Here is a 12,272-nt window from a genome sequence, read left to right as displayed (position 1 = left end):
GCCCTACCTTCTCCATTGGCTGCAAAAATTCAGTAGCATATCGGGGTATAAAGTTAATTTGTCAAAATCTTTATTATTTCCACTGAATAATCTGGCAAAACAGATCACTTTATCAAATTTGCCTTTTAAAATTGAAAATGACAAATTTACTTATCTGGGAATAGAAATAGCAGGTTCAATTAAAGCTATTTTTCAGTATAACTTTAGTTCGATTTTAGACCGTCCCAAAACTGATTTGGATAGGTGGTCAAATCTCCCACTCTCATTGGCAGGGCGGATAAATGTAGTGAAGATGACTGTAATGCCCAGGTTTCTTTATTTATTCCAAATGATTCCCATTCTTCTCCCAAAATCCTATTTTGCTCGACTGGATCGCTTTATTTCTGTGTTCATATGGAATAAAAAACCTGCACGTATAAAGAAGGCAAGCCTGGAGAGAGTTAAATCTGAAGGTGGCTTGGGTTTACCTAATTTTTTATTTTACTATTGGGCAGCTAATATTGTCAAGCTGACATATTGGATCACCATGTTCGCAGATAAGGAGGGTCCAGTCTGGACTGATATGGAGCTGAGTGCAACACTCCCAGTTTCCCCGATTTCGATCCTAACTGCCCCCCTCACACTAAATATCAAAGCGCCTGATCTGAACTCAAATTTGGTGGTCCAAAATTCAATTAAGATCTGGCGTCAGTTCAGAAAACATTTTAATTTGACAAATATATGTAGCTTCTCCCCAATAATGTTTAATTATCTTTTTGCACCATCTCAAATAGATCAGGCATTTGCAGTTTGGCACAGAAGGGGCTTGGTCTACTTTCAGGATCTCTTTACCGATGATTGCTTTGCATCATTTAAATTTCTATGTGAAGATCATAATCTACCAAAGTCTCATTACTGAGGACCAGAATCCAGAAGAAGAATCCTCCTGCCTAGGTACATTGGATTAGAGAGGTGATGTTGGGATTGGCTCTGGAGAAAATTAGATATACAGTACATGGGGTGGAGGTTAAATACGACAGAACCTGGTCACAGTTCATGACACATATCAAGAGCGTGCCTTTTGCCTGAATCCTTGTTCTTACTTAGTATGTATTTATTTTTCCTTCTTTCCTTCTCTGACTGCCGTCCTAGTCTTCTCAATGCTTGTATTCTGACTATTGGGATTTTTTTTTCTTATGTTAACGGTCCGGAATGTTGGTGTTATGACCATAATGATCAACACAGATTGGTTTGAGTCTTTTTTTTTCTGTTTTTTTTTTTTTTTTCCCTTTGGCCTGTCTCTTTATTGTATTTGTCTATATTTGCTTTCTTCTTTTGGTGTTCTGTCTGTCAATGTGATTCGTGAGTGTTTTTGTGGATATGTTTGTGGGATGCCACCTGGCTGGGGTGGGGGGTGGGGGGCGGGTGTACAACTTTTGTAAGAAATGCTTAACTAATGATGTCACTGTTTTCAGTATGGAAAAATTATAAATAAAGTTGGAAAAAAAAAAAAAAAAAAAAGTTATAATTCGCTGGTCATGTTGGAGATATGAGGATTTTGGTAACACAGCTGGTCACTATTTCAATACATATATTTAATGAAGCTACTAATGTGTGCTGCTCAAGGTATTTTATATCAAAAAGAAAATAGAACACATAAGTCACTTTTTTATGTTGCATATACATATATTTATTGATGCATTTATACATTTACACATTTTTGTCTATCTACTTAATCTTACCAATCTATTTTCTATAAGACAGGAGTTTCCATAAACCCAACACCAGTGAATTATTAATGTTTTCTTGCAATTTTGCTTTTAAATCTGACAAAACAAACAGCTGAGAGCTAAGAGCTGAGATCTCGTTCACGAAGAGGATTATCAGAATCAGAACCAGAACCAGAACCAGAACCAGAATCAGAATCAGAATCAGAATCAGAATCAGAACCAGAATCAGAATTAGAACCAGAATCAGATTCAGAACCAGAAGGTATTTATTGCCAAGTAGGTTTACACCTACCTGGAATTTGCTCTGGTTATTGGTGCATACAATGAACATAGATACATAAAAACACAATAAATACACCACACATAAGAAAAAAAACAATAAAAAGAGATTATTATTTACTCACTATTTACTTCTTATTTACTCACTTTTTCTAATATTTATACAAAGTAACATTTATTTAGACATAAACATATTTATATAAAATATCTAAAAGATAAAAGACATAAAAAGTGAAGTAAAAAGTGAAATGCAAAATGCAAAACAGTAATGAAAAGATACAGAAGGAGTTTGAAACCAGGCGGAGTCTAAATGATCCAAAGTGTCTGTGTTGAAGAATCATCACAGAGCAGATTCATGAAGTGATAACACACAAGTACATCACAAGACATTTCTAGTTTCTCTCACTGTAAAGAAACAGTAGTCAAAACAAACATCATCCAAATATTCATTAATGCATTAACGTTATTAGAATCACTATTGAGACAATTACTGTTTTTCTGATGTCAGGATGTGTTCTCTCTCTCTCTCTCTCTCACTCAAGGAAGCACCAGCCGCGCTGTTCCATGCTGTAGCAGACAAATGCTCTTCTTTCTTCACAGGGAATGAATCTCCATTTTCCTTCCTTGTTAAAATCTGCAACACCACATACGACTTTCATCGAGCCAAGTTTGTTGAAATCCTGGACCCAGGAGCTGAAAGAGAAGTTACTCCCGTCGGACCAGTAAATCTGAGGATCTCTGTACAAACCGATCCATGCCCAACGTCCACCTGCGGTATCACCTGGTATCAAGCTCTTTATCTCTTCGTTGTCAGCTTCGTTCCTCACAGTGGCCAGATCTGTGAAGTGTTCTCTGCAGTGCTTCTGAGCCTCAGACCAATTCTTTGCTGTATACACTGGCACAAACTTGAATCCTCCTGCAGCTGAGTCTGAGACAAAAGAGGGATTGTTGAGATCACACAATGGATTTCAAAATCATATCTTAAACATGATGTTTTATCGTAAAGATCAATATAAAGCACAACATTACCATTGTAGCAGACAAATGGACGTGGGTCATGGCAGATATCATCAAACCATTTTCCTTCTCTATTCATTTCCACACAGAGCTGATTGGCTTCATAATAGTTTGGTTCACCAGGATTCCAGTTCCTATATTCAGCTCCACTCTGGTTGAACCCATCTGACCACTTCCAGTCCACATGACTGTACAGGCCGATCCAAACCTGAGACCTGTGACCAGCAGCAGAAACTGTGTGGTTCAGTTCCTCCATTTCTTCAGTCTTTCCCACAGTGGCCAGGTCGGTGTACTTCTCTCTGCAGTAGCTCTGAGCTTCAGTCCAAGTCTTTGCTTCAGACACAAAGTGGTACTGGTGGAGGAGGCAGGTGGAGAAGGTGAGGCACCCTGAGGAGGAAACCAGTTATTGTTGTTATGTATGAGGACTCAAATTAATCTCTATATTCATATTTCCAGTTAGACATCATACAAACAGTTAAATTCACTGACCTGAGAGACACAAGACACCAAAGAGGATCCGGTCCATCCTGATGCTGCTCGGTGGACTGTCTGTCCCAGTGTCCTCCACCAACACCTAACTGATCCAGCTCTAGTGCAGCTTTAGGGAAATGTAACTCCATTTCCTCCTCTACAGACAAGAGTGTTCTGTTGAACTCTTTATGCAAAAAGGCAAATATGCAAACAACAATTTTTTCTCATGTATTTCTGGATGCATGTCACTGTGCAGATAGATCTGATCGTATCTGAACTCCTCTTCCATGTTTCTGGCTGCTTTGCATTGTAAATCCTCTCTGGCAGGAGCTCTGTGTATTCACTCATGTCTCTCAGGGTTATTATCTTTGTTATTATCTTTGTGTTGATGTTGTTTGGAACTCCAGATCTCATGGAGTCGACTCTACTCACCTCTGGCCTTGTTGAGCCGTAAGGCTGCTGTTCTGTGATACTTGTGAAACCTCCATGTTCACAGACGGGACATGGACCAGACCCTCAGTGTCTGTTGAGGACGTCCTGACATCTCCGCAGCACAGACCTCAGGTCAGCTGACAAACCAGAACTCACAGGTTGTGACTGCGGTCAAAGACAGAAACATGAAAAGAAGATTTAAGTGAATCAGACAAATGAGTCACTGAGACATCAGAGAGACATCCTGCTCAGCCAATCACGTCTCTTTAATCAGTTCAGTGTCTGAGGGTCGGAGCGTGGGAACAGGACACACACGTCCATTCACACAACAGCCTGAAGACAGACACACAAAACTCATCCACAAAGAGAGAAGGGGGAGGGGGGGGGGGGGGGTACAGCAGCAGTAATGCACCTGGACGTTGGTTCCAGCCCTCGGTTCCTCAGAGCAGAAGAGGAGTTCTGGATCTGGATTAAACTGAACCAGGTTCTGTTCCAGAGTGAAAACACTTTGTTGGACAGTTTTGACTTTTGGACCAATCACAGGAAGAAGAGACACAATTAAACAGTAGAAGAAGAAGAAGAAGAAGAAGAAGAAGAAGAAGAAGAAGAAGAAGAAGAAGAAGAAGAAGAAGAAGAAGAAGAAGAAGAAGAAGAAGAAGAAGAAGAAGAAGAAGAAGCTCTTAATTACTCAAACATTTTTTTGGAAAAGACAAGGGATAAAAACATTATATACACGCACACATCATAAACCAACCCTAAAATGTTAAAACCAGAGACTGGTTCTCCCCCAGTGAGCACAGGACCTGCCCCCCCCCCCCCCCACACAGCCCTGAAACCCTCCACATTGCTAGTAAGTGTAACATACGCATGTTCAATGCTCAGCCTCAAACAGCGCAGTGGATCTGTCCATCCTCCCCCAGCCATTTTGTTTTTTCGACTAATCCAGGTTGCCATCTTTGCATTAGAAAAAAGAAAATTCATTAAAACCATAGTATGTTTTTTTTCTTGCTGTGTACTTGGGTCCGAACACAAAGAGTGGCAACGAGAACACCTCTCCTAACCCCCCCACCCACTCCTGCAGCTGTTTAAACATGTCAGCTAACCGGGGACAGGACACCACTAAGTGCTCCAGGGTCTCAGGCAGTGAGCAGAATGGACACCCCCCCTCAGTGCTTGGGTCCAGGTGAGCTCTGTATCTGTTTGTAGCTAGAGCTCCATGTATAATTCTCCACTGGATGTCTGCCATCCGTCTCTCCACCGGAGGTTTATACAGGACCCGCCAGCTGCCACTAGGGGAATAGTCTGAGCCAAAAACCTCAGTCCACCTGGACTCCCTGACTCCTGCAAGAGAGCGACAGTTCAGGACCTTCACGCAGCTGTGGTACAGCTGTTTACCTCCAGAGGTGTTGAAGGTGCCCAGTGCTGGAGTCCTGATGGTTAGCAGTCGGCCGCTCTCTTCTGTCCACTCCCCCACTGCAGGACTCACCTTCAGGATAGGGAACACGTATTCCTGTGTTTTGGTCCACTGGTCCGCCTGACTTTTGTTCTGGGCAAAGGTCCACAGAGCCTGGGGCAGCGCCTGCCACACCTCGTCCACGAGGCTCCGCAGCATTCTGGTGGATCGAATTCCCGTCACCTCTGCCAGCCTCTCAAGTGACGTCCGGGTCAGGTGGCCCAGCTTCACTATTCCTGCCTCCCTGAACTTGTTTTTTACCGTTGTTGAAGTGGGTGTGGATGTCAGGACTGAAGTGACCAGGAAACCGTTATCAAACAGTGGCTCATCAAAGAGCCACATCCCAGGCGCGGGGTCCGGAGGTCTCGTGAAGTTGAGTGTCCTCCAGGCATCTATCACAGAGGTATAAAATTGCGTGAGTCCAGTTAGTTTTTGCTGCGGAGAGTTCAACAGGAACAGCTGTTTGTCATCACCAAGGCCCCCGGCTCTCCAGAGCAGCAGGCGTGCCACAGCCGACCAGCACAGTGTGGGGCCGTACAGGAGCCTCTGGGCTGCCTGCAGTCTGAAGGCAGCAGTCCTGGCGATGATGTCGGTTAGTCCATGGCCCCCCTCTGCCACAGGGAGGTACAGCACGGACGCCCGCACCCAGTGGTGACCCGACCAGAAGAAGTCGACCAGGAGCCTCTGTAGTTTCTCCATGAGTCCCGGTGGAGGAGTGAGCACATAGAGTCTGTGCCACAGGGATGCTGCAACCAGGTTATTGACTCTCAGACTTCTTCCCCTGTAGGACAACTGGGGTAGCAACCATTTCCATTTAGACAACTTGACCTGCACCTTTCCCAGCACTCCCTCCCAGTTCTGCCTCTCTATCTCTTCACTGCCGATATGCAAGCCGAGGACTTTTAACCCTTTAATTCCCCATGTCAGGTTCCCAGGGAGACGGGGTACTCTCCCTGCGTCCCACTGACCAATCACACAGGCTTCACTCTTACCCCAGTTCGCTTTTGCTGATGACGCCTTCGCATACAATGACAGACTGCCCTCTAATTCTTGGATGTCTGCCTGATCCTTGACAAAGATGTTCACATCGTCCGCATAAGCTGATATTACTATTGGGGGGCTGTGAGCCAGCTCAGGCAGACGCAGGCCTTTCAGCCGAGTCCTGAGCCGACACAGGAGCGGTTCGATTGCCACACTGTAAAGTTGGCCTGAGATGGGGCATCCCTGCCTTATCCCTCTTTCAACTGGTACAGGTCTGCTCAGCCCTCCCCCCACCTTCACAACACAACACGTATCATTATATAATAGTTTCACCCAGGACAGAAAATGCTCCCCAACCCCAAAAGCCTGCAGTGTGGCAAACAAGAATGAACGATCAACACGATCAAATGCTTTTTCCTGGTCAATGGAAATAATGCCAATATTAATATTACACGTTGTACACAGATCAAAAATCATCTCATTAAAAACAAATTGTCTTGCATTGACCTACCTGGTACACAATAAGATTGGTCACTACCAATAAACACTTCCATAAAAACCTTGAATCTATTTGCTAAAACCTTAGATAAAACCTTATAGTCGCTACATAGAAGAGAGACGGGTCTCCAGTTTTTCAGCAGGGTCAGATCCCCTTTCTTCGGCAGGAGTGATATTACAGCTCGTCTGCAGGAGGCTGGAAGAAGCCCCTTCCCAAACGACTCCTTCAAGACATCCAGCAGATCCTGTCCCATAATGTTCCAGATATGTGAATGCCGGTAATCCATCCAAACCTGGTGACTTGCCTGCAGCCATCTGCGAAACTGCAGTGGTCAGCTCCTCCAGAGTGATGTCCGAGCTCAGGATGTCCCTCTCACCTGGACTCAGCTGTGGGAGGTCCTGCAGCAACTCGGCCACAGCTTCAGCGTCACACTCCTCTGCCCCAAACAGGTCGGAATAAAACTCCACCGCGTGTCTCCTCATCTCGGCTGGTTCTGCTGTTATATTCCCATCCGGCAGCCGGAGACCCACCATCTGCTTCCCCTGGGCCACCGATCTCTCCAGATTAAAAAAGAAAGTGGTGGGTGCGTCTATGTCTTTTAATTTCTGGAACCGAGCTCGAACCAGAGCTCCTTTGGCCTTCTCCTGGTGAAAGGAGTTTAGTTGTTGTTTTTTAGTTTTTAATGTCTCCGTGTTGGTAGGTACACTTTCCAGCTCCTTTATGTCGGCCTCTAGCTGCTCCATCGCTCTTTTAATGTTCCCTGAAGAGTACGCAGTGTATTGCTGGCAGAACACCTTAATTTGACCCTTGCCAACCTCCCACCACTGACTCAGGGAGGGAAACAAGTCTTTCTTTGATTCCCAGTTGGCCCAGAACAGTTTAAAATTCCCACAGAAATTTAAATCCTTTAAAAGCTTAACATTAAAATGCCAGAAGGATCCAGGCTTTCTAGCAGGAGATAAAAGTAGATCTACTAGAACTAGATGATGGTCTGTGAAACCAACCGGGTGAATTTGACAGTTTGTCACATGGGTGATAAAAGGAGCGGATATATAAAATCTGTCCAGCCGGGCACCATGGATCCTGCCGTCTGTTATCTTTATCCAGGTCCACTGCCTGGCTGAAGGATGTTGCCTCCTCCACGGGTCCACTAGATCTGCCTCCTTGACTGTCTGGCCCAGGAAAGAGGAGGATGGAGCTCCTGTCCTGTTCGGTCCAGATTGACATCCGTGCAGCAGTTCCAATCCCCCCCCAGTACAATACATTCCCCTTGACCAACACTACCCAACATGTTTTTTAATAATTTAAAAAGAGTAACCCGTTCAGGACCTTGGTTGTGTGCATACACGTTGATTAAATTAAAACTAATACTGTGTATTTCCACTCTTATAGTCAGAAACCTGCCAGCCACGCTCTCTGTGCTGGATAGAATTGTCATGTTTAATGAGGGAGAAAATAACACAGCGACTCCTGCGCTCAGGTTAGAGCCATGGCTTAGTATGTGCTGCCCCCCCCCACCATACTCCCCAGTCTGTCTCATTCAGGCAATCACTGTGAGTCTCCTGTAAAAGAAGAAGAAGACGAAGAAGAAGAAGACGAAGAAGAAGAAAATTAGGATTTAAATATAAAGCAGAGAGAATAAAGTTAAAGAAAGTTGACGTGGAGAACTGAACCTCGACTCTCTGTGGATCAGTGTTTGTCTCTTTCACTCACACACACACACACACACACACACACACACACACACACACACACACACACACACACACACACACACACACACACACACACACACACACACACACACACACACACACACACACACACACACACACACATATGTTCCTCTCCATTAGTGTGTCTCCTAATGACTGTGACTCAGGACACTTGTTCACACCTGGTGTCACAATCAGAGGTGTGAAGAAAAACAGTTCAACACAAACACACAATGCAACAACAACAACATCTGATGCAACAGCTGCTGAACCGTTGGGGCTTTTTTCAGTTGACGTAAGTTTTGGCAAGATGAGAATGAAAGTTTGTGAAAGAATTTTATTTTATGAAGATAAAGTCAATAGTAGTTTTATTACAGGAGAAAACATCAGAATAGCAATAAAAATTAAGGATGATGATACATTTTCAAAGTGCATTTTTATATAAAAGTGTTGAATATGTGGCGCAATGAAAAGAAATTCAAGATTCTTGGTTTGATATAAAAATTATTTGTTTTAGGAGAGTTTCAGTTTGTCCCCAAATTCTGTGCAAACATTCACTTGGATTCACTGATTGGGTTTCTGTCTTCGAAGGTCAAAGGTCAAAGGTCAGAGTTTGTTCACCTCAAGGGAACTTCCTTTACTTTTGACCAGTTTTTCACTCAAAGGTGACTTGATTACATATCAGGGGTCAAAGGTCAAATGGGCTCCGTCTGAATCTGGAAAACAGCCAGAATGTGATCGTTCTGCAGTTTTTCTGTCTCCTGCTGTGAGTTACCTATACATGTGTTGTTTTCACATATATTCATGTCATGGATTCATGTGTGGTATATTTTTATATATACCTAATACATGTTTTAGGTATATATGAAAAATATCTATATGACAAATATTTGTTGGGGTTATATGATATGATGGCATATAGTATTTGTCTAAATTATATTGGCAAGTTTATTAAAACGTCATTCATTTTACAAAACGACACGTGCTATATGTGATTTTCTTTTCATTTTAAACATCCATGTGTATCTTTAATATTTATATACATAATATTAATATTTATAGTTGGGATGTGGGACACATATATATGTATGCAACATATATGTCTACAATATTAGCATATATTATATAAAACAGTATGTTAAACATGTAGGTTTGTTGAACACTTAAGATACATGTGGTTCTTAAACGTGTACATGTGTAAGGAAAATCATTATTGAGCTAAACATATATCCTATAAATCAGCCCATATTAAATTATTTCACATAATATCTATGGATATATATACATATATGATTTTATATGATTTTATATGATGTACAAACACATATTTTTATGGGCTTGACATATATTTCAATATATGAAACTTCTAATAGTTTGTTAATGTGTGAAATATATGTGTTTACTAAATATCTACATATATATATATATATATATATATATATATATATATATATATATATATATATATATATATCATGTAAGGAAATAAATAATAACATCCAAACATTGACTTGGATTCACTGATTTGGTTTCTGTCTTCGAAGGTCAAAGGTCAGAGTTTCACCTCGAGGGAACTTTCTTTACTTTTGACCAGTTTTTCACTCAAAGGTGAATTGACCACATGTCAGGGGTCAAAGGTCAAATGGGCTTCATCTGAATCTGGAAAACAGCCAGAATGTGATGGTCCTGCAGTTTTTCTGTCTCCTGCTGTGAGACGGTGAGAGAGGACGTCCCTCAGAGACCAGACCAGGGACGTCAGAGTCCACCAGAGGAGCAGGAACCAGGAGGATAAATAGAGGAGCTGACAGAGAGGCAGTTCCAGGAGGTGACCAGGGAGCTCTGAAGATGGAGGACGGGGGGGAGCTCTGCTTCCCACTTCACATGAACACCTCCTGCAGGAGGCCCAGCTCCTCCTGGCCCGAGGGCGTGCTGGTGCACGTGCTCCTGTACTCGGTGTCCGTCCTCACGGTGGCTCTCAACCTGCTCGTCATCATCTCCATCTCACACTTCAGGCAGGAACACACACGCTGTTCACAGAGAGCTTCTGATCCATGTGGGACTTTATTCACATTATAGAGAAGAGACAGATGTGTTGGTTCTTTGCTGCTGTTGGATGAATGTTCTCTCTCTCTCCCTCTTTCTCTCTCTCCTTCTCTCTCTCTCTCTCTCTCTCTCTCTCTCTCCCTCTCTCTCTCTCTCTCCAGGCAGCTCCACTCTCCCACCAACATCCTCCTCCTCTCTCTGGCCGTCTCAGACCTGCTGGTGGGCCTCCTGCTGATGCCTGGTGAAGTCCTCAGGAAGTGGTCCTGCTGGTTCCTCGGGGATCTGCTGTGTTCTCTCTATAACTACGTGTCCTTCATCGTCACCTCGACCTCGGTGGGAGACATGGTGCTGATCTCTGTCGACCGCTACGTGGCCGTTTGTGACCCTCTGCGTTACGGGAGCCGAGTCACCGAGGGCCGAGTGAAAGTGTGTGTGTGTGCGTGTTGGCTCTTCTCAGTCTTCTACAGCAGCCTGCTGGTGAAGGACGAGCTGCTGCGTCCCGACAGGTTCAACTCCTGCCTGGGAGAATGTCTGATCGTCATTGGTTACGTAGCAGGAGTGGTGGACCTGGTGGTGACCTTCGTGGTTCCCGTCACGGTGATCCTGGTCCTGTACACGCGTGTGTTCGTGGTGGCCGTGGCTCAGGCGCGTGCGATGCGCTGCCACGTCACCGCCGTCACGCTGCAGCTCCACGTGAGCGTGAGCAGCAGGAGGTCCGAGCTGAAAGCTGCCAGGACGCTCGGGGTCCTGGTCCTCGTCTTCCTCTCTTGTTTCTGTCCTTACTACGGAGTGGCTCTGGCAGGAGAGCAGCTGCTCAACTCCTCCTCTGGGTTCTTTGTGTTGTTCCTCTTCTACTTTAACTCGTGTCTCAACCCACTGGTCTACGCCTTGTTCTACCCCTGGTTCAGAAAGGCAGCGACTCTCATCCTCAACCTTCAGATCCTCCAGCCTGGTTCCTGTCAGGCTCACGTCCTGTAGACTCGCTGCTTTCACACAATGAGGAAGAATATGAAAAATGTTTCATCAAAGTCTCTTTTTCCTCTGAGATGAAAACACTGACGAGCAGAGAAATGACGAGTTCAGCAGCAAACACACACACATGGAAACTATATGTGTAAATATTATATGTTACCTATAAATGTGTTGTTTTCACATATATTCATCTCATGGATTCATGTGTGGACATGTTTAACATACTGGTTTATATAAGATATGCTAATATTGTAGACATATATGTTGCATACATATATATGTGTCCCACATCCCAACTATACATATTAATATTATGTATATAAATATTAAAGATACACATGTATGTTTAAAATGAAAAGAAAATCACATATAGCACATGTCGTTTTGTAACATGAATGATGTTTTAGTAAACTTGCCAATATAATTTAGACAAATACTATATGTCATCATATCATATAACCCCAACAAACATTTTTCATATAGATATTTTTCATATATACCTAAAACATGTATTAGGTATATATAAAAATATACCACACATGAATCCATGAGATGAATATATGTGAAAACAACACATTTATAGGTAACATATAATATTTACACATATAGTTTCCATGTGTGTGTGTTTGCTGAATCCATGAGATGTTTTAGGTATATATGAAAAATATCTATATGACAAATATATGTTGGGGTTATATGAT

The 12,272-nt window shown here is 43.2% G+C and overlaps 1 protein-coding gene across 1 annotated transcript; it reads left to right on the top strand.

Moving 5' to 3' along the window:
* The first annotated feature begins 10,401 nt into the window (after positions 1-10,401).
* Positions 10,402-11,577, top strand: LOC133021429 (trace amine-associated receptor 13c-like). Its single transcript, XM_061088285.1, has 2 exons — positions 10,402-10,568; positions 10,761-11,577. The coding sequence occupies exons 1-2, from the start codon at positions 10,402-10,404 to the stop codon at positions 11,575-11,577; spliced, it is 984 nt and encodes a 327-aa protein (XP_060944268.1).
* Positions 11,578-12,272: the final 695 nt, after the last annotated feature.

This window comes from Limanda limanda, chromosome 16 (assembly GCF_963576545.1).
Source record: "Limanda limanda chromosome 16, fLimLim1.1, whole genome shotgun sequence".
In the NCBI taxonomy this organism is placed as follows: Eukaryota; Metazoa; Chordata; class Actinopteri; order Pleuronectiformes; family Pleuronectidae; genus Limanda; species Limanda limanda.
Note: the sequence above shows the minus strand (reverse complement) of the source record. Positions and strands in the feature narration are given on the sequence as shown.

What these genes read in the sequence shown, in the direction of transcription:
- LOC133021429 (XM_061088285.1), top strand. Translation starts at nt 10,402, where the DNA reads ATGGAGGACGGGGGGGAGCTCTGCTTCCCACTTCACATGAACACCTCC. An exon ending in ATCTCCATCTCACACTTCAG is followed by an intron (nt 10,569 to 10,760) that starts GCAGGAACACAC and finishes CTCTCTCTCCAG; the next exon opens with GCAGCTCCACTCTCCCACCA.